Source organism: Pantherophis guttatus, chromosome 8, assembly GCF_059756535.1.
Source record: "Pantherophis guttatus breed Tessera chromosome 8, ASM5975653v1, whole genome shotgun sequence".
Taxonomy (NCBI): domain Eukaryota; kingdom Metazoa; phylum Chordata; class Lepidosauria; order Squamata; family Colubridae; genus Pantherophis; species Pantherophis guttatus.
Genome location: NC_142070.1, coordinates 78,951,370 through 78,973,557, shown reverse-complemented (window position 1 = coordinate 78,973,557; position 22,188 = coordinate 78,951,370). Strand labels below are relative to the sequence as shown.

Below are 22,188 nucleotides of genomic sequence, written 5' to 3'. Positions count from 1 at the left end.
AAAAGCACCTTTGGGGGGGGGACAACTGCCATGATTCACTTAACAACTGTGACAAGAAAGGTCGTAACATGGGGCAAAAAATCACTTAACAAATGTCTCACTTAGCAAACGAAATTTTGGGCTCAATTGTGGCTATAAGTCAAGGACTACTGTGTTCACAGGATGGCAGATTAAATCAGCATAGACACGATTGTCCAGTTATGCATCAATGCATTCCCAGTCCTAAGGCAGGGAGTAAGGCAGAATAACCATAAACTCACCGGACGAGTGTTTCAATTCTCCTTTTGTATTTCGGGTCAATTTTATTCCGATATTCTGGTCTCATCAGCATGGCAGCAAAAGCAAAGGCAGATTTTTTCAGTCCCGCTCGGTGACATTCAATTACCGTGGAGGTCAGGATGGGCACAATATCTGAAAGTAAAACGACAGACATCATCCTGCAAAGAACTTTTCATTTAGCTGCTCATTGTCCATTGGTAGTCAAAACTGTCTGGATTTCACAGAGCTGCTGCTGATAGAATTTAATCTCTCAGAATTTGAAGAACAAGAAACCATCTAAAGATGATAGTCAAAGAGATAACACTATAGGAACGATATTTAAGACATGTATATAAATAATGCACGTTGGAACAATTGATTTCTTGATGTGAGCCCCGTTTAGCAATCTTACATGATGCAGGTAATAATTAATTTTTTATTTACAGCAATAAAAGATAACTTGAAAAAAATCCTTTCTATCTATGTTGTACTTTACTTTTACTTTACTTTACTTTTATTTGATTTATATACCGCCCTACTCCTGAAGGACTCAGGGCGGTGAACAGCCAACAATAAAATACATACATACAAAATTTAAAAAGCAAAGATAAAATCGAATTAAATAGCTTGGCCCAGACAGATTTAAAACCCAATTTTTAAATTTAAATTTAAAATTTAAAAACAAATTTAAAACAATTTACAATTGTAAATTGTTACACTTCCAAAAATAAAATAAAATCAGAGAGGAGATTTAGACGATATCGATCCCATTATCAAGGAAATTAAATGAGTATGACAGAATAGGAATAGTATTTAGCAGTTTAACACAACAATTAACAGAAAAGCTGGAACGTTCAATTCTTTAATGAAGAAGAAGAAAATATCCCTGAATCCCTCAAAGGGGGATAGGTTTCTGGTTTGGATAACACTTACGAGATGGAAACTTGCTGATATTGTTAGCAACACGAATGAGCATACGTGCTCCTTTCATGTGGTCCCCAAGTTTAACATGAATCTGAAATATACATGTGAGTTAGGCATTATTTGTAATATTTAGGAGCCATCCAGAGTAAACAAGGAAAAAGCAGGTGCTCATTAAATGATTTGTTGATCTTCATAGCTATTTACAGAATTTTATAGTCATTTTCTTTCCTACAAGTCCTTGACTTGATTACTCCTTCACCTTAATTGTAATACAGGTGGTCCTCGACTTACAATCACAATTGAGCCCAACATTTCTGTTGTTAAGTAAGACATTTGTTAAGTGTGTTTTGTCCCATTTGACAACCTTGCTTGCCAAAGGTGTTAAGTGCATCAATGCAATTTGTTAAGTTACTAACTAGGTTGTGAAATGAATCTGGCTTCCTCAAAGGCTTTGCTTGTCAGGCGGTCGCAAAAGGAGACAACATGATCTCAGGACACTGCAACTGTCATAAATACATGCCAGTTGCCAAGCCACTGAATTCTGATCACGTGACCATGGGGAATGCTGCAATGGTCATAAGTATAAGAAATAGCCACAAATTACGTTTGCATTAAATTTCACTAGTTTGGATTTACGCTTCCGAAGCCGGAAGCGTTGCGGCGAGACTGGTTGGGAGAATACCAGGCTCTAATGAGCCTGGCGAAAACCCAGCTAGACGAACCACTGTCGGGGGAGTCTTCGGACCGGAACTGTCCTGTAGGGACAGTGAAGAAGGAGAGGCATCTCGGTTGGCTAAAGAGGAACAGGCAAGTTCCTCAGAAAGATAGAGAAAACTCTTTGATCCAACAGCGGGGGGGGGGGGGGGGGGGGCAGCGGCCATTGCGAACCGCCATGAAGCTGGGGCATCCGGAATAAAGATTGTGCAGGAGCAAAGACTTGGATGGAGTATTGGTACTGGGTGAGTGATTGGCCAACTCACAGGTAATAAAAGAAAAAAATGGAAACTCTTACAAGTTAACCCGGCGTGGAAATAGCGGTTGAATAGCGTCAGGGGGAGATAATTGACAGAGAAGAGAGAAAGCGGAAGTGAAAAACATTAAAGCCCAAAACGGAATCTGATGCTTAAACTTTAAATGTGCATATTGAATTTGGAGAGACTAAATTGATTATAAGAAAAAGAAACCCCACCCAGCTTCTCAAACGGAGGTTTCAGAGGCTGAAAAAAGCATCAGAAACGAAGCTTCAGAAAAGAAGCCCCCAAAGAGAGCTTCAGAAAAGAAGCCCCCAAACAGAGCTTCAGAGGCTTTTTTTCTGAAGCTCTGTTTCGGAGGCTTTCAGAGGCAGGAAAAAAAGTTTTTTCTGAAATGGAGTTTCAGAAGTTTCAGAGGCAGAAAAAAAAGCAAAAAAAAAGCAAGGCACAGAGCTCACAACCAAGGAACCTGTTGCTAAAATTCACCTCTGGGAACAGCTGATTGGGGGTATTCCGGGAGGCCGATCCACCCACCAATCAGCTTTTTTCTTATTTTCCTCCCCAAAGACTAAGGTGTGTCTTATACTCCGGTGCATTTTATACTCCGAAAAATATGGTAATCTTTCTCTATTAATACATACATAATAAAAGTAGTTACCTTTACTAAAATGTAACTGTGTAGAATCATCAGGTTTGTAGCCATCTCAGAGGGTATTTTAATTTTCTGTACTTTTAATTCTAAATACATACTGAAGAGAACATCGTGGGCTTTTCGATAATGCCCTTTTTAAAAGAAAACCGAAACCGGAAAAGAGAGAAAGAAAACCAAAACAGCAATTAAATTTCAGTAAAATAGTTAGGCTCTTCTCAAAAACTATCAGATCACGCTAAATATTAAAATTAAGTTACTGATTTGTCAAAGACATTACAGCCACAATGCCTTATCCACAAATTCACTTGAGCTGGGTGCTTTGAATATAAAACGTTACATTCCAGCAACAAAGGGGAGAAATCGGCTTAAATTTAATGGCTTGTGGAATGCCCACAGTACGTGACAATTTAATAGTCAAAAAATAGATTCATTTTCTAGTTATGTTACTCTCCAAATGAGACCTTCTGGGCATTTATGAGGTTAAACTAACTATTTGGTTTAATCCAGAGCAACAAAATGTGGTTATACCTCTTTGAGCCAAGGGTTTCCAGCCTTGGCAACTTTTATGCCCTGTGGACTTCAATTCCCAGAATCCCCAAAGTTCCCCAGTCAGCCATACTAGTTGCCAAGGCTGGACACCTTGAATAAAAGCAAGGGAAAATACAGTCTTAATAAAAAGGCAACACTGAAAAATAAACTCCATCTTTAATGCATTTTAAGTTTAACAGTGGAAATACAATGTTCCAGTGTCCCTCTTCTTTCATGCGTTACCTCCTGTGTCGTTTTGGTCAGATTTGCTGTCCAGAAATGAACCACCCAAAGGGCCATACCTGCGCACTGTTCTTCTCGAGCGATGATGATCGCCGTCCGAGCAGCTTCCCGGTATTGCTTTAATGCCATGTAGAGTCGAAAGAGATATTTGGCTTCCTTCATTAGAACAAAAAGAGAAGTTGCGTCTCAGAGCATGCCAAGTTCCAGCTATCGCCGGCTGGATTTTTAGGAAGGCTTTGTACAATAAACTGCTTACATTTGTTCTGGCTAAGTGCCCAGTGAGCAATGGTGCCATGCAATGTTTTTATGAGGCAGTTAGCTTTTAAATTACCATTGATGGCTGTACAATATGAGGATAGGGCAGCCATGACACGTGGTTTTGCAATCTGCCAGAAAGTAAACATCGTAAATTACAAAATATTTGAGGGGTCCTCGGTGCTCACTGGGCTTTCTTGCGGACGTTTTATTAACAAACTAGGTAACGTCATCCGTGGTAGAAGAGAGAAGTCTGCTCTCATTTTATAGACTTATTTGAATATTTGATCTAAACATTTTTGTGGTCCTACTTCACACTCTATTTAATTTAGAGCTATAACGGAATCCTGCAAGCCTGATTGTGGTCTGCCTCTCCTTTTCCTTATATCCCTGTGATGCTTCCAAATAGTATCTTTTCTTTTCTGAGACTGTTTCAAAGTTCAATGTTTGAACCTTCATTGGTCAAATATGGGAGATTCCATTCTATACCATAAAATGAACATCTCTGCATTTGCGGAGTGGCAGAGGTAGAAGACTTGGCTCACACACGACTGTATTTTTTGGAGTATAAGACACACCTTTTTCCCCCCTAAAAGAGGATGAAAATTGGGGTGTGTCTTATACACCGAATGTAGCCCCGCCCACCTGCTGGCCCCCACCCTTTGGCCTCTGCCTCCCAGCAATTTACCTCCTTGCAGCAAGTAGCAGGAAGAAACAGCCCATTTCAGCTTCAGCACAGCCTAATTAGCACAAGTTGATTGTCCCTTGGATCGGTCTCCCGACTCTCAGCTGTTTCAGGCTGCAGGGATTGCCATGGCCTATTGCTGCGCGGGCCTCTGCTGCTTGCTGCAAGGAGGTAAATTGCTGGGAGCAGATTTTTTTCTTCTTGTGCTAATCAAGCTATGCTGAAAACGAAAGTGAAAGTAAAGCAGGCTGTTTGTTGCAACGAGGCAAAATTGCTGGGAGGCAGAGGCAGAGGCAGATTTCTTTTTCTTCTTTTCCTCACCAAAAAAGGTAGATGCGTCTTATAGTCCGGAGTGTCTTATACTACGAAACATACGGTATTTATAAGAGGGTGAAAGACAGGTAGCTTGGTTCATATATTATACAAATGTCTCATTGGGAACCACATATTAATCTATAAAACGACATGCCTTATATGCAGCCAGAATTTGAAAAGAACTTTTCATACGGCACAGTACTTGAGTAAAATGGTTCAGCTGTCATCGGCACATGTGGAACTGATTGGGGTAGATTATAGGGGGGATTCTGAAATATAATTTTATTCTATTTATCAATATATCAAATCACTGCATTTTATTCCAATTTCATTTTAAATTGTTTTTATAGGGTTTTATTAATCATTTGTACTTGGAATTCTGTATTTTGATATGGCTACGGGCTAATCAATAAACTGAACTAAACTGTTTGGCTAAGCACTGGTTCTTCGGTATTTCTGTTAAGTTGACCTCCCTTAGTTGCTACAGCTAACTGAACTAACCATGATCTCAATAAATATTGCTATGAAAACTACTGACAATAGCCCAGGTCCAGCTTAATAAAGCCTCTTTAAAAAGCATCTGGCTTTGGATTCAGATCTTTGCCTACCATTTGTGTCAAAATGAGGGTAGCACATAACAACAACTATCATGGTTTAGAATAATTAAAAATAAAAATACTCACAGAAACAGACTACAGAAGTTACAGTAAAGCAATTGGAAAAACAAAATGAGGTTTGGGTAAGAAAACAAAACAATTGGTAGAAAAAATAAAAGAAAAGATACAATGACTAAGATTAAATAAGATAACACAACGCAGCCTTTAAAAAGCGGCTTGTTTCAAATTACTGGCAGGCCTGTTTACTGCACTGGGAGGAGGACTCTGCAATTTGTCCATGGATCGTGTCATAATTTGAACCAAATTCAATGTTACAGGCAGTCCTCGACTTAACGCTCACAATTGAGCCCAAAATTTCTATTGTTAAGTGAGTTCTGCCGCATTTTACAACTTTTCTTGCCACAGTTGTTAACTGAATCACTGCAGTTGATAGGTTATTAGTTAAGTGAACCTGGCTTCCCCGTTGACTTCGCTGCAGCTAAGCGAGAGAGTTGTGAAGTGAATTTTGCCCCCATTTTACACCCTTTCTTGCCCGAGTTGTTAACTGAATCGCTGCAGTTGTTAACTTAGCCACACAGTTATTAAGTGAATCTGACTTCTCCACTGACTCTGCTTGTCAGGAGGTCACAAAAGGGGATCACGTGACCCCGGACACTGCACCCGTCATAAATATGAACCAGTTGCCAAGTGTTCTGAATTTTGATCACGTGATCATGGGGATGCTTCAAAGGTCGTAACTGTGAAAAACGGTCATCAGTCACCTTTTTTCAGTGCCGCTGTAACTTTGAACGGTCTCTCAATGAACGGTTGTAAGTCGAGGACTACCTGTATTTCTGTACGGTATATAAGACGTGATTTATTTTTAAAAAAAGCCACAGTTCAGTCTTTAGATCAGAGGTGTCCAGCCATGACAACTTTAAGACTTGTGGACTTCAACTCCAGAACTCCCCCAGCCAGACAAAACAGGCTGAAGTCATCCTCAGCTGTGTTAAAAATTCTTCTCTTTGCTCTTAATAGCAACATTTACCTAGAGAGGTCCAGGGACCACTGCGAACAAAACGATGGCCTATCAGAATTTAAAATCAATGAAAGTACAGTCATTCCAAATATTCATATATAGGAAATGCACTGTAAATATGACAACGATGGCTCAACTTGTGCTAATTTTCCCGGTGTCGTATTTTGGCATGCAGCCCCAGGCCTTCTAGTGCTCTAGGGTTAGAATGTTGAAATGGTTTCGCTCGCCAGTCAACCAGTTTGAAAAAAATACTGTACTTTTCGGCGTATAAGATACACTTTCCCCCCACTAAAAGTGGGTGAAAATTGCAGCGCGTCTTATACACCGAATGTTGCCGAAGCTCCACCCACTTGCCAGCCCACACCCTTCGGCCATTTTCGGCCTCAGTGCATCGCATTTTTGGCCTTTGCACGCTCCGTTTTAAACCTGTCCCAGACTGCGGGGATCACCACAGCACATCGTCGGCGATCGCTGCCTCCATGCATCGCATTTTTGGCCTCTGCATGTTGCATTTTCAGCCTCTGCATATTCCATTTTTGGCCCCTGCGCATCACATTTTCGTCCAGTTCCAGGTGGTGGGGAACTGGCCAAAAATGCAATGCACAGAGGCCAAAATTGGGACATGCGGAGGCCAAAAATGCAATGCGTGCAGACAGCGATTGCCGGCAATGTGCTGTGGCGATCCCCGCAGCCTGGAATGGTTCTAAAACAAAGTGTGCAAAGGCCAAAAACGTGGTCCGTGGAGGCCAGAAACGCAATGCTTGGCGGCGGTGATGGGCTCTGGCGATCCCCGCAGCTGGGAACAGCTGATTGGCGGTATTCCGGGAGGCCAATCCAACAGCCAATCAGCTGTTCATGTTAAATCAGGCTGTGATAATGTCCTGAAACTTACCAGGCTTTTTGCGACAAGGACGCTAGCCAGATGAATACCAATGGATGCTGGTAGGCAGAGGCAGAATTTTTTTTTTATTGTTTTCCTCCCCAAAAATTAATGTGCATCTTATACTCCGGAGCATCTTATACTCCACAAAATACGGTAAACATGCTACAGATATGGTTGAAAAATAGGATTACGAGTTCTGCCTGGAAGTCCGTACCTTTGGTATACCATCGGTCTCACCCATAAGGTAATTGATCAGCTGGTCGGTCAGGGCTTCGTCCTTTGCTTGGCCCACCTGTGGTGAAAACAAGTGAATGGGAACAACATCACAAAGATAGGGAGACATCATGGAAAGTCAAGTTTTATAAAGCCTGCCACTGCGGACTTTATAAATGATTCACCAGGAGGGTACTGAAAATATTGAAAATAACCAGTATAAATTTCGGTTCTGAAACAAGAGCAGGATATAAACTGAAAAAGTGGTATAAAATATAACTTTACGTTTCATTAAATGTTACTGAGGCGGTGGCATTGAATTTTGGTTAAAAAAAAAAAAAAAAGGTCAGATGCATTTTTTCTTCCTAAATGACATTATCTTACCGTCTCAATTGCCATGTCTATGGCCATATTATCATCTGTGTTTGGGCTTTTCAAAAAGTGCTTCAGCGCCTGGAAAAAAAAAACACACACCATTAAATGGCTAATAACTTATTTCCCCCACATCTTCACTTCGTGCAATCAGTAATATTTTAATAGCAAATTAGAATAACAAGAGAAACAAGAGATTAGAATCGATGTACTGTTTTCTACTAGAAGAAACAGACTTTTTTAATATATATATTTGTTTTGTTTTATAAACAAGAATAAAATGCAAAACAGAAAAACAACAACAACAAAAAGAAAAAAAATGTGTACAAGAAAGGGAAAAAAATGACCCAAATATCAAATAAATTTAACATTAAATATATAGAATCCACTTTGGTAGTATGCTGAGAAAAAAAGAATAAGAAAAATTGATAAATTCTCCTCCCCTTTGCATAAATGGCTACAAATAAGGTTTTCCACCCCAATTTAACAAAAATATTATATTAAATAAATATTCCAGGTGAAGGGATCTCTATCTGATAATCAAATCGACCCAACAGCTGATCATAGTATATATGTAAAAAAAAAAGTCAGTAGGTTATCCCAAACACTATATTAATCTCCAAATTCCTCTGTTAACCATCTGTTATGGTATTTAACTCGTAGAAAGAAACATGTTGATGAAAAAGTGTCACATACATTGCTTCAAATTTCATCATATCAACTCTCATTCTTAATATCTGCATCAAAATCCAATCCGATCATTTGGCAAAATATTTATGGTGTTGGAAGTGATTCGTTTACAGGACAGATATGTCTTAAGAGTGAAGGAAGAGATGACATTTGACTTACAGGTAGTCCTTGACTGATGACCATAATTAAGCCCAAAATTTCCTCTGCTAAGCAAGACACCTAAGTGAGTTCTGTCCCATTTTACGACCTTGCTTGCCACAGTTGTTAAATTAGTTACAGGGTTGTTAAGTGAATCTGACTTCCCCATTTACTCTGCTTGTCAGAAGATCGCAAAAGGGGAACACATAACCTGAAGATACTGCCACTGTCATAAATACACGCCAGTTGCCAAACATCCAAATTTCCATCACGTGGCCTTGGGGATGCTGCAACAGTCGTAAGTGTGAAAAGCAGTCATAACTCACTTTTTTCAGTGCTGTTGTAACTTTGAACGGTCACTAAACGAATGGTTATAAGTCGAGACTATCTATACAGCTGAAGAAGGAAGTTGTCTACTGATTCCCATATCTATTTATCAGACTGAAAACTGCCACCCTCTCCCCACCCATTCCATGTCTGATGAATTTTCTAGGCAGGCTCAGGAAGACAAAATAGGAATTATTAAAGAGAATTAAAGACAAAACAAGAATTAAAGAGCCCTAGTGGCACAGCAGTTAGAATGCAGTTTTGCAGGCTAATTCTGCCCACTGCCAGGAGTTCGATCCTGACCAACTCAAGGTTGACTCAGCCTTCCATCCTTCTGAGGTGAATAAAATGAGGACCCAAATTGTTGGGGGGGCCGTAGGCTGACTCTGTAAACCACTTAAAGAGGGCTGTAAAGCACTGTGAAGTGGTATATAAGTCTAAGTGCTATTGCTATTGCTAAAGTTTTTCCTAGCACTACGTGCAAAGAGAATCCCACCCAATTCCCCTCAAAACACAGAAAGAGATACTGAGGGACCATCTTCCAGAATTCTCACGATCTATCCAACTTAATGTTTGATCCAATTTCCTAAAGTTGTACTAACCCTGGAATATTGACCACAGAGTAGGAAGAATTTGCCAGCCTGAAAATGCTTCTTTTCTCCCTCAAAATATAAGGCGATGCTTTGGTAATCGTCGTTAGTGGTTTCCTCAGAACCTGGAATGGGTGGGAAGCACAAAGAACATTTCCTTTTCTTCCTGTGAATGGAGCAGCACCCACCAAGCGAGACTTGCAATGTCTTACACACACCAATTCCATCTCCTAAACTCTGAAAATATGCTCTTGAACCTTTCACAGGGGATTAGAATTATTTGGAAAGGTAGACAAAAATTAGCCAAAGTCTAATAATTTGCAAAAAAAATGTGAAGGAACTACTAACTTTACAATTTCTACCATATTGCAATAGGATAGAATTTACCAAATAATAATTTAATAAAAACACTTAAGGAGTAAATTGTACTGTGCTTCCTAACAAACTGTTAGGAATTAACAAAATGTTACGCCTCATTAAAATTGCCTGCATTTAAAAGGTTCCTGAATATATTTTGAACAGCAACATCCTAATGCCTTGCAGTCAAGTTAAAAGCTAATTTACTACTAAATGGTTGAATCAGCAGCATCTGCAACCGACTGCAACGATGCCAACATGACAAGTGTACAATGACATCATCATGCAAATGTTGTCAGCTCATGCCTGGCTCTCAATAGCTCATGCGACAATGACATTGTTGTGGCTGTGTTGCAATCGATTGCAAGTCGCCTAGAGTAGCCCCCACGGCAAGATAGGCAGCAACTAAAGTTAACTAATAAATAAATTTGGTCCTCTTGCTTCTTCTACCTACTGGATAGAATTATATTAGGCTGAAATACTCACTGATGATGTCAGCATAGAGTTCCATCTTATTGTGCTGCTGAGCCAGGACGAAAGCTTCGTTGTTACACTTGGACATCACTAAAAATTGGATGGCAGACTCGTAATCACCCAGCTGCAGAAAGAATCTAAGAAGAATATTATTGTTTAAAAAGGAAAAGTGAACAGAATCCCAAACATTTATGTTCCCAAGCAGTCAAGGTTAACAATTCAAAATAGGAATGCGCAAACTTTGAATACAAAAATAACTGCCACAGAAGAGTTTTCTCATCTCCCTAAACTATTGTTTTTATTATAATTATTAAATCGGTGTAACACCTCTAGAGGCTGTCCAGGACTCCACAATTTAAGACATACATACCTTGTAAATTATTGCTCTATTTAAAAAAAAACCTAGAGGAATATAAACCTGCTATCAGGTTTCCTGATAGCAAAAAATTCATAAAACTATTAGCAGAAAAGCCAGCTGGAGATTTATGGGTTAATTGCTTTTTAGTTTGTGCAAATGGCAATCACACCTAGTTCAATTATACCAGATATATTTCTCAACCCGGAGGGGGGGTGGGGTGGAATATACCACTGGACTGTGTGAATTTAGGTTGCCCTCCCCTAAAGCATCACATGCACAAATATGGCAGCATCTTGCCCAGCATGAAAAATGATGATGAAAGCTAAGTTGGTATCAGTTGTGAATATGTTGGTTGTTCTAAATAAACAGGGCTCTGCATTCTATGGACCAGAGAGTTGAACCATCATTCCAGGAGCATCTGTTATGTCAAAAAACTCAAGAAGATAGCGGTGACTATACAATTAAAGTCCCGCTCCTTTTTGAAAAGCACTATGATGTAAAAAAAAGTAGGACTTTGATTTTGTGGTCACAGCCACCAATTTGACTTTTGGACACTCAGAATCACACAAGACACATACTTGGGGAGATTCAATTAATCCTGAAAATTATTCCTTCCTTTTTTTTCTTTTCTTTTCCTCCCTCACTAATAAGATTGCATCTAGATAAGTGGCATCAAAGTTAGGAAATCCTCTTAACAGGAGGAAAGCGTAATTGAAAGAAAATAATGAAATGAGAAAAATGCCTGGTTACTTTTATTTATTACCTTCCATTCATGCATTCATTCTCCCAATAAAAAATTAATTTTTAAGCTGAGCTAAAGAAGCTTCTTGAATGAGAAGCCTAACAACTTCTAAGAAAAAACCAGTCCAGTTGCCTCTTGAAAAAGCACCTTTGGGACAACTATGACCTGGATGACTGAGAATCTCCATAGACATTTCATTCATTCATTCATTCATATATTCAAGTCAGTCTAATGTATCTCCACACATTTAATTTGGTTGTATTCCTAAATATACTAAATCATTCATTTATATATTCCTAGATCTAATAAATTATTAAAGAATGCACTCAATTTTTTAATGATTTCAGAGATCATGAAATAATAAACAAATAATCACTCGATTACCTGGCTACCATCTTGGCTCCTTCAAGAGACTGGGTTTCCCGGACGATGCTCACAGCTTTTTCTGGATCATTCAGGTGATCCAAATACAACCGGATCACGTTGTCCCACTGCTTAGCATTTTCATAGGCCAAAACAGCTTCTTTGTATCTAAAAGGACAAATCATCCGGCATTAGTGTTAGTCCAATTTTGACATGGGAAATTTTAAATTAAGTGTGTGAAAGTATGGTAATTAAGTAATTGTAATGGCACATGGGAATGGCCTTGGGAGACGGGGCGAAGGGATGCTGAGAACTGTGAGAAGTATACTTTTAGACCTGCAAAATTCTGTTAATGCAGCTTTACAATAAAGTAAATTTAGCTTATCTTTTGTTTCCTGTTTGTTTATCTGGTAGGACTGCCAAGCCCTATGTTCTGACCCAGCTCCCAAACACGACAAGTACGCCTTTTTTAACTAAACGTTCCATTTATTAGGAGCGCCAGCAACCCCAGCAAAGAGACTCTCTCACACACACCTGTGGAAAGTGAAACTTGCTCCCTTTCCCCCTGAACTGATTCCAACGCACCAGGATTCTCTCTCCATCATCACACTCGTAACAGACCTCCTGGACGGTGCGCTCACTCTTTTCTTAGCAGCGGAGACACACACACACACACAGACAGACACAGTCCAAAGGCACGCCCAACTCTCAGCGCTGCAGATTCCAAGACAGGATTCCAATACAGTTCCTGATAGGATTCAGAAGTTCGGGCTATCAGTGGCTGACCGATAGGGAGACAAATAATTGTCTGCCACACCTATTCATCTCCGCCCCCTGCCTTTTATCCCCAGAGCTAGGGTGGGGCTTCCCTAGCAGCGGTGGCTCTTCTATCCCAAGGACCGGCCCATAGATTTCCACTGCTCTCCTCTCCTCTGCCAATATGCATCTATGCATCAGGCACTGGACCCAGCTGTTCTTCCTCTTCCTCATCAGCCACTTCCAGACCTGGGGGGGGCTGTTGACTCTCCATCTGAGGGCTGATTGACAGCCTAGGCTCCGCCTCTGTCTCTCTCTCTGCCAGCTCCATTCCCTCTTCCCCCTTGGAGCTCTCAGGTTGCCTTGATGCTGGTCCTCACTCCCACTCCGCCTCCTCATCTGATTCGGCTGCTGATTCGATGGCTGACAGACTACAACACCCTATTTATTTATCTTTATTTATCAAATTGAGAAAGTGACCGTCTCCCTTGGAGTGGGGTGGCATAGAAGGAAAAATCCATCCCTTCATTATTTGTGTTGTGTTGCTGCATTTATGCCCAAGGAGGGCAGAGTTTCTAGCGGGATGCGCCGCTCAACGTTTTTCTAAAAGCAGCAGACCTCATGACTGCTGGCGTAGCAAACATCATCATCATCATCATCATCATCATCATCATCATCATCATTATTATTATTATTATTATTATTATTTGAATTCCCGAAGGACTCAGGGCGGTGAACAGCCAAATAAAATACATATAATACAAATGTTAAAAAACCATTAAAATACAATTAAATAATTGGCCCGAAAAATGAAATTTAAAACACCCCAATTCATAAGACAAATTTAAAATTTAAGAATTTTAAAAAGTTTAAAAAGTTTAAAAGATAGGTTAGGCCTACATATTGGAACGTTAAGTCTAGGAAGGTGTACCTGCCATCTGCTTCCTTTGCTTTGGCATACTGAAGGTGTATTTTTGGAGAAGAGACATGCTGAAGCAGCTCGCCAACTTTGGCCCTAAAGAACAGGAATTAATTATATTTTATAAGTGTAATTAAGTAATTAAGTAGACACATTTCGCGGTTTAGTTTGGTTCTACCCACTCCATTGGATCAAGAAAAAGACAATTTGCTTAATTACGAGTCTCAAAACTTTATTTTTTTTATAACAATTTTATTAATTTAGGATATTACAAAAAAAAAAAAAAATACAAAAGCCTCAAAACTTTAAAGGTGACCTTGAAAGGAATTTGATCGGTTGTTTAGATACAGGTAGTCCTTGACAAAAAAAGTGACTTTTTTCAAACTTACAATTGTTGCAGCATCTCTGTGGTCACATGATCAAAATTCAGAAGTTTGCCAACTGGCCTGTATTTATGACTGTTGCAGTGTCCCAAGGTCAGGTAATCCCCTTTTGCAACCTTCTGACAAGCAAAGTCAATGGGGAAGCCAGATTCCCTTAAGAACCGTTTTAATAATTTAACAACTGCAATGGTTCACTTAACAACTATGGCAGGAAAGGTCATAAAGCGGGGCAAAACTCACTTAACAAATATCTCACTTAGCAGAAGAGATTTGGGGCTCAATTCTGGTCATAACTCAAGGACTACCTGAATCAGACATTAATCCAAGAACTTATTTCAATGGGATTTTAAAATTGGAGAAAATAGTTAGCATCATTGTGTGTCATGACATAATGCCACGGAACATGTGTGCCTCACATCAAGAGGTATTTATCATGAGTTTTAGACTTCTTGGTGAAGAAATGCCTATTTTGAAAATCAATGTTATTATAGAGACATTTATTTATTTTGTTATGCATCACCCAGATAACAATAGTTAATTGAGCAACTGATCAACAAATAAATAAATATGAATAATAAAGCCCAACTCTGGGTCAGGACTTCATGACAGACATTATTCCAGTTTTATACCTTGAACCTCTCCAGAACTTCTGGGTTAAAAATAAATAAAATAAAAATGAAATAAAGTAGCATAGAGTGCTCCAATACCAGTAATTCAATTTCTGAGCCCGTGAACTTGCTGCAAATGAATTGCACGACACAAGAGAATTAGAATATTATAAAGTATTCCTGGTCTGAAAGGCAAATAACAATAGAAAGGATATGGCAGCTTGATAATCCAGAAAGTCAGCAAAACTGTCACGACTTTCTATCTGCAATTATATAATAACACTTACCAGTTTTTGCATCGTATGTAGACTGAAGCTGCTTTGTCAAAATATTGTCCTTTTTCATAAAGCTGGGCAGCTTCTGAAAATTGCTAAGGTATAAAAAAAAAAAAAAAATACAGATTTTCAGCTTAGCGTAATTTATTTTGTGAACATTTTATGCCGCCCTGAGTCTTCGGAGAAGGGCGGCATATAAATTGAATTAATTAAATTAAATTAAATTAAATTTTCTTGGTCTACAGCTGGAGTGGGGAACTATGGTCCAACACTTGTGGACTTCAACTCCCTGAATCCTTGAGTCAGCCATGAATTCTGGGAGTTGACGTCCACAAGTCATAAAAGGGCCAAGTTCCCATTCTGGCTCAGGAATTCTGGGAGTTGAAGTCCACGAGTCATAAAGGAGCTATAGTTTCCCACCTCTGGTCTGCAGGTAATGCTCCCCTTGAAATTCATTTAGTGACCATTTGGAGTTACAACAGCACTGAAAAAAGTGACTTTTTGACTGTTTTTCTCACTTACGACCATTGCAGCATCTCTGTCGTCATGTGATCAAAATTTGGACGCTTGGCAACTGGCTCGTATTTATGACAGTTGCAGTGTCCTGGGGGTCACGTCAGTGGTGGGTTGCTCCCGGTTCAGTCTGGTTCTATAGAACCGGTAGTAAAACCGGTGGGAGGCTCTGTCATCATGGGTGATCTGCGCATGCGCAGAAGCTTGCAAACCAGTAGTAAAAGTAAGTAGAACCCACCCCTGGGTCACGTGATCCCTTTTTGTGAACTTCTGACAAGCCAAGTCAATGGGGAAGCCGGATTCACTTAACAACCATGTTACTGGCTTAAGAACTGCTGTGATTCACTTAACAACTATGGCAACCAAGGGACAAAATTCATCTAACAAAGTGTCTCGCTTAGCAACCGAAATGTTACACCAGGAATAGTTGTAGTACCGTATATTAACTTACCTTCATACTCTCCAGAATAGCTCCACAGTCTTTTTTTAACGTTCGGCTCGGATGCTTGATGGCCTGGTTAACGCCGCGCCGAATGTCTCCCATGCGAATCGCCATCTGTGCGACTCCGGCCAGGCAGGCCTCATCGTGTTCTTGGAACTGACAATCAAGAGAAAGACGTAAAAATTGCAACGAAGCAAAAAAGCACCATTAAAAAAACAGTCCTGTTAAATATAGAGCCATACAGGTAGTCCTCGACTTAACAACAGTTCGTTTCGTGACTGTGTACAACGGGATTGAAAAAAGTGACTTACAACCAGTTTTCACCCTTTAATGACCGTTGCAACAGCATCCCCCACGGTCACATGATTTGCATTCAGATGCTTGACATCTGTCTCACGTTTATGATGGTTCCAGCGTCCCGGGGCCACGCGATCCCCTTTTGCGACCTTCTGGCAAGCAAAGTCAACCGGGAAGCCAGATTCACTTAACAGCCCTGTTACTCACTTAACAACTGCAAGGATTCGCTTAACAACTGTGGCGAGAAAGGTCGTAAAATGGGGCAAAATTCACTTAACAACTGTCTCGCTTAATAAGAGAAATGTTGGGCTCAATTACGGTCGTAAGTCAAGGATTACCTGTATTAAAAATTAGCATTTACTTTGTTCAGAATTATATATTCTACTTCACCTACAAAAATGTATTGGTTCAAGTACATTTGTTCACACTGCATGTAAATAATACCAATTCTGAAACATACCTACTAAAGAAAGACTATTTTGTTTCTAGTGGAAAGAGGCCTGAACAAAATAATTATTCTAAAAATCACTATTTGTAAAAATAGTTATACAAAGTACAGTTGAATCTACCTAAGAACAAACTAATTTTCTTTGACAAATGGTGATAACGATGTTTAAGTTAAAAAATCAGGAATTCATAAGATTTTATGCACTTGCAAATATCTAACATGGTTTGCTTTAATATTATATATAAAGTTTATTGTCATTGAACGTGTATACACAGTATACCCATACAATGAAATTCACATAACACCCAGAGACCAAGCCCAACACACATGACAATCCTGACACCCCACCCACCCGCCAAAAATTCCCCACCCCTAAACCACCCAAGCATCCACACAGCAGACCAAGTAATATTCATAGCTCAGTTGCTATTTCCAAGGCACAATCAATTTTTAAATTATTTGAGATCTTAAATCATAAAGTTAATATAATTAGACATATGAATATCCACCCTGAAGCCATGACCAAGAGCGTATTACCTTATTGTTGCCCGTGATTCCTTTTTCATAATGGGCCAAAGCATTCACGTAATCACCCCTAAAATTAAAAGTCAGCGATATATTTAGAGTCTTCTCAAAGGTTACAAAATGAAGAAAACATTGAAAGAGATTCCAGCGGGAGCGTTTTGAAAGACCCCGGCGACAGTAGTAAAACTTGGAAAGTGGTCTTTGTGTTTATGTTTATGGGATGTTTATGTGGTTTGTGGCTTGAAGTAGGAAAGATGTAACAGCCCAAACTACCATGATTCCCTGAAAATAAGACCCTGTCTTATATTTTTTTGAACCCCGAAATAAGCGCTTGGCCTTATTTTCAGGGATGTCTTATTATTTTGGGGCGCGTGGAGCAAGATGGGGCTCCTCTTGCCGTCTTACCCGATTTCCAGCTCTGTCTCCCTAACCCTAACTAGAGGAAATGGCGGGGACTGGCTGCACGTGCATTTAAATATTTTTGGGGAGGGCTTATTTTAGCACATGCACTCAAAAGCCCGATTGGGCTTATTATCAAGGGATGTCTTATTTTAAAGGAAACAGGGTATTGATTGTTGCATCACAAAGAAATATACATCCCTATCTTTCTTTGGTATGACACAGGGGTCCCCCCAACCCCACTAGCGGTCCGTGGCCTATTAGGAACCAGGCCATGTGTGAGGTGGCCCGGAGCACATGTGCAGCTCTATTCACATGAAAGCGAACTGGCGTGCAGCGCACACACAGTTTCACTCATGCGAGTGCCGGCCCACCAATCGCATGGCCCGGTTCCCCTCTCCCCTCCCCCAGCTAGTCCACCAAGCTGCAAAGGTTTGGGACCGCTGGCATAATGGACACGTATTAAGGGAACCTGATGTCTGAACACGGCCTCAGAATATCTTCCTGGCATTTGCGGTCATTATACACGAGTGGTGTGGTGGCCTAGAGGTGGAGCTCTCGCCTCGCAATTAGGAGGTTGTGAGTTCGATTCTAAGTAGAGGCAGATATTTCTCTCTCTGGGAACACTGAGAATATATAGGCTGGAAGAAACTCCACATTGGTGACAGGAAGGGCAGCCAGCCAGTAAACACTCGGCTCCATTCAGTTGCCCAGACTCCACCCCGCAAGGGAGTCTGGGTTCATTAAAAGATGACGGTGTGGTAGCAACTACCAACGAGGCTGGCTTCAAAAAAAAAAAAAAAAAAAGGGTTGGATCAATTCATGGAAGTTTTGAGGATGAACCGCTGTTAGCCTTAATGGCAGTGACTGACAATGGAAGGCCAGTGGGCTTCTTTTTGCTGCTGGTTGGCCATTTTGAGGACGGACAGCTGGACTAGATGGGCCAGGGGTCCGGTCCCTAGTCTCTCTCTAAGAAATAACCTGTTTGCGGGAATCAAGAACTTCTCAGTCTTGGACACCATAAAGATATTAAACAAATGCTAAGGATCTTCTAATTCGAGGCTCTTTAGAATGGATTCTTAAGGTTAATTCAACCATATAAATTTGTATGTATCAAATATCTTTAGCCACTTCAGAGGGAACATACGTGAATTCCAGCTGCACAGCATACTCCTTGGATATGAAAGGGATCTGGTCCGGTGCTAAACGTTTAGCAAGCTGAAGTGCACTATCCCACTGCTGCAAATCTCTCCTCATCTAATATCACAAATAGTACAGATTTAACTAATTACAACTACCTTTCCCAAAGCAAATGCAGTGTATTTTTTAAAAAAGAGGAAAAAAATGACCCCCAGTGAAATACCGGGTGGTTTAAGCTTTTACCTCAAGTGCGGCAGTGGGAGAAGAAGATGCCAGATATAAATCCTGAGCTAAATTAAAATTATTGGTGTACATGGCAAGATGTCCCGCTAAAAGATTGTGTTCTTCTATGCTCTGAAAAGGAAGACGTGGACAACACTCAAATTTTATTATAACTTATCTAAAATGAAGGTAGTTCTTTGGGTAATTATTGTTATGTAGAAGTTAAAAAAAAACACCTAATGAAATAGAGAAAACCAGTATCTTTTGAGTTGGATGCCAGCGAGACACATGGCATGGGAAGGGAAGGAAAGGGAAGGGAAGGAGCATAGAGCAGACCAGAGCAAAATAAAAGAGGGGAGGGGAGAGGGGAGGGGAGGGGAGAGGGGAGGGAAGAGTCTAATATAATTTTTCAAAAAGCACCTAGACTGTTTTTTTCTTTGATGAAGATGTTTCACTTCTCATCCAAGAAGCTTCATTGGTTCTGGCAGGATGGAGGCAGCTAGAACTAATGAAGCGTCTTGCATTAGAAGTGAAATGTCTTCTTCCTCCTCCAGGAAAAAAACGGTGTATAAAGCGAAGGAATGTGCTGGATGAGAATGATGGACTGAATCTCTATCTGGTGCAGATGCAGAGCAATAAAAATCTGATACATACAGGGAATCATCAAATTAAGAGATTAGGATTTTGAGAACATTTGAGCTTTGCTAAGCGTACATAATTTTCCGCACAATCTCTCCATTCCAGATTTATTTTTATTGCTAAATTATCTCCTAATGGCATTTTTCAAAATTTTAAAAACTTTGCGCTTGGGCTGGGCAGTAAATTAGCACCATCACTTTTCCATACCATTCTATGATTTTTTAAATTATTTTTTTAAAAAACAGAATTGTCAATACTTAAGCCTAGAAATCCATACCTTGATTTGCTCTAAGGACATAACCATTCCAACGTTTCTGTTTGTCCTGTACACCCGTATTGCAAATTCTACTTCCATGTGATGAAGGCAGGCCTCGCCTAGCTCATTCCAACTGGACGGTTGGTTCAGATGTTTGCATATCTCCCAGGCCTCGGAAAACCTAGGTCAGGTGAAATGAAATGTAACCGTGAGGCTGAGCCCTCCTTCCTATGTTTGAAAATATTCCACGCTGCAATCAAGAGATGACTCACCTTTTCAAAAGCAAAGTCTGAGTTAGCGTTTGTTTCAATTCATCGCAGCCCTGGTCTTTTAGAGTGCCCAGAAAAGTGTGAGTATTAAGGAGGATACTGTTGGTTTTCCCACTGTGAGTCTGACAGGTTAATTCTCCATTATATAAGAGCAAAGGTTTGTGGGAATAAGGAACTTTGGTTGTTCCTGCCAAGATCACCTTAGACCCTATGAGAGAAAATGAAATACATTTGCAGTTCGTATAAGATGACCTCGAAACCAAAGGATTATATTCTGAGGAAAAAGTGCATTGTTTTCAGTTTCTTACAACTAAGTCTTTGCAAAACTCTATGTTAAAAAACATCCAAAGGTGCTTTTTTCAAGAGGCAACTGGACTTTCTGGTTTTTCTTTGAAGAAGTTTCTATGGTAATCACACACACACACACACATGTGCACAATGTATATGTTCCTTAGTGCCTATGAATCAGTCAGGAAGGAAAACCACCTATGCATAAATGCTGCTCCGTTGCTAAAAATTATATAGCCACAAGTCCATTTGTGGTGGTTTATAAACCATGATTTATAATAATGTGTAAACCTAGCACTGTGCTTTAGCCCGGGGATGAGCAATTAATTTTCCGAAGGGGTCATATGAGAAACTGGGAGAGTTATGGAGGGCAGCTGCCATTCCCTTGCTGCCACCCCCTCCACCGCTGTTGTGAGTAAGAGTCAGATGTGGTCCACAGGTTTTAAAATGCCCTGTTCTGGTTTAGCGTAATACATGAATCATTCTAAGAGATAACAATGTCCACCAGAAGGCAATATGGAATTGCTTGGGACAAAGAACAGAGGATTTGCAAAATATTTAATTAGTTCCACTGCTCTTTGCTTTATATATATATATATATATACACATACACCCATATACACACACACACATATATATATGTGTCTCTTTTACAATGTTAAAGAATCATTTAATAATATTCATATTTATTGTATGCATTGTTTTAGCTTCGTTGAACGCCATCCAAATACGACGTAAATATAACAAAATAAATGAGATCAGAAATTCTACAGTTCCTCACTGTCCCACAGAGGAACATTATTATGATAAACAAGGTACACAAACTAGCACATTATATGAGGTTTTTTTTTCCCTCCTCATTCTTGCACCTTTTTCTGTTTTTCTTCTAATCATAATCCTTAAAGCTGTGAAATTCTGGCAAATTCTCGTTTCCATATATTACCCTATAAAACTCTAAGGATCATTTGGAAATATTAAAACAGCTGCAATACTATTGTATTGCTCTCTACATGGGGCTCCCCTTGAGAAGCACCCGGAGGCTCCAGCTGGTCCAGAATGCGGCCGCGCGAGTAATAATGGGGGCATCTCGTCGCTCCCATGTAACACCCTTCTTGCGCGAGCTGCACTGGCTCCCGATGGTCCTCCGGGTGCGCTTCAACGTGTTGGTTACCACCTTTAAAGAGCTCCATGGCTTAGCACCTGGTTATCTACAGTACCTCATTCTGCCACCGATTGCCTCCCACCGACCAATACGCTCCCACAGAGAGGGCTTCCTCAGGGTGCCGTTGGCCAAACAATGTAGGCTGGCGACCCCCAGGGGGAGAGCCTTCTCTGTGGGGGCCCCGGCCCTATGGAACGAACTGCCCCCGGACATACGAAGGATCCCCGACCTCCGTGCCTTCCGTTGCGCTCTGAAGACCCTATTATTCCAGCAAGCTAGTCTGACGGGATAAAGGTTTTTAAATTGGGTTTTGATAGGGGTTTTTAAATGATTTTAGTTGGGTGTTTTAAATTCGGCCAATGACTGAATTATTTTAATTAAGTTTTTTTAATTTTTGTTGTATATTGTTTTTACCATGGCTGTTCACCGCCCTGAGTCCTTCGGGAGAAGGGCGGTATATAAATATAATAAACTAAACTAAACTAATACCTTGTATGGTGTCTTTATGAAACACGTAAGTGTATATTTTGTTATCGTCAAAGACCACAAATACACCCTTATCCAGTGGCCAGTTTTCCCACAGAATGCCTTTGATGGTTGGTTGCAAATTTGGAATTTCAAAGGCAGTATCAGTCACCTGCAAAGATAGCAATGCAAAATTAGCTTGTTAAATA

General features: G+C 40.2%; 1 protein-coding gene across 1 annotated transcript in view; it reads right to left on the bottom strand.

The window, feature by feature from the left end:
- The window catches only part of WDR19 (WD repeat domain 19), a 42,007-nt gene that overhangs the window by 4,696 nt on the left and 15,123 nt on the right, over window positions 1-22,188 (bottom strand). Inside the window, exons 16-33 of the mRNA XM_034424819.3 lie at window positions 22,004-22,151; window positions 20,068-20,272; window positions 19,817-19,976; window positions 18,922-19,032; window positions 18,686-18,795; window positions 17,152-17,209; window positions 15,879-16,025; window positions 14,927-15,009; window positions 13,661-13,744; window positions 11,995-12,141; window positions 10,523-10,647; window positions 9,692-9,804; window positions 7,947-8,015; window positions 7,564-7,641; window positions 3,636-3,732; window positions 2,812-2,936; window positions 1,192-1,273; window positions 261-411 (exon numbers count right to left, since the gene is read on the bottom strand). Coding sequence (XP_034280710.1) covers window positions 261-411; window positions 1,192-1,273; window positions 2,812-2,936; window positions 3,636-3,732; window positions 7,564-7,641; window positions 7,947-8,015; window positions 9,692-9,804; window positions 10,523-10,647; window positions 11,995-12,141; window positions 13,661-13,744; window positions 14,927-15,009; window positions 15,879-16,025; window positions 17,152-17,209; window positions 18,686-18,795; window positions 18,922-19,032; window positions 19,817-19,976; window positions 20,068-20,272; window positions 22,004-22,151 — 2,093 coding nt within the window. The remainder of the gene's footprint in view (window positions 1-260; window positions 412-1,191; window positions 1,274-2,811; window positions 2,937-3,635; window positions 3,733-7,563; window positions 7,642-7,946; window positions 8,016-9,691; window positions 9,805-10,522; window positions 10,648-11,994; window positions 12,142-13,660; window positions 13,745-14,926; window positions 15,010-15,878; window positions 16,026-17,151; window positions 17,210-18,685; window positions 18,796-18,921; window positions 19,033-19,816; window positions 19,977-20,067; window positions 20,273-22,003; window positions 22,152-22,188) is intronic.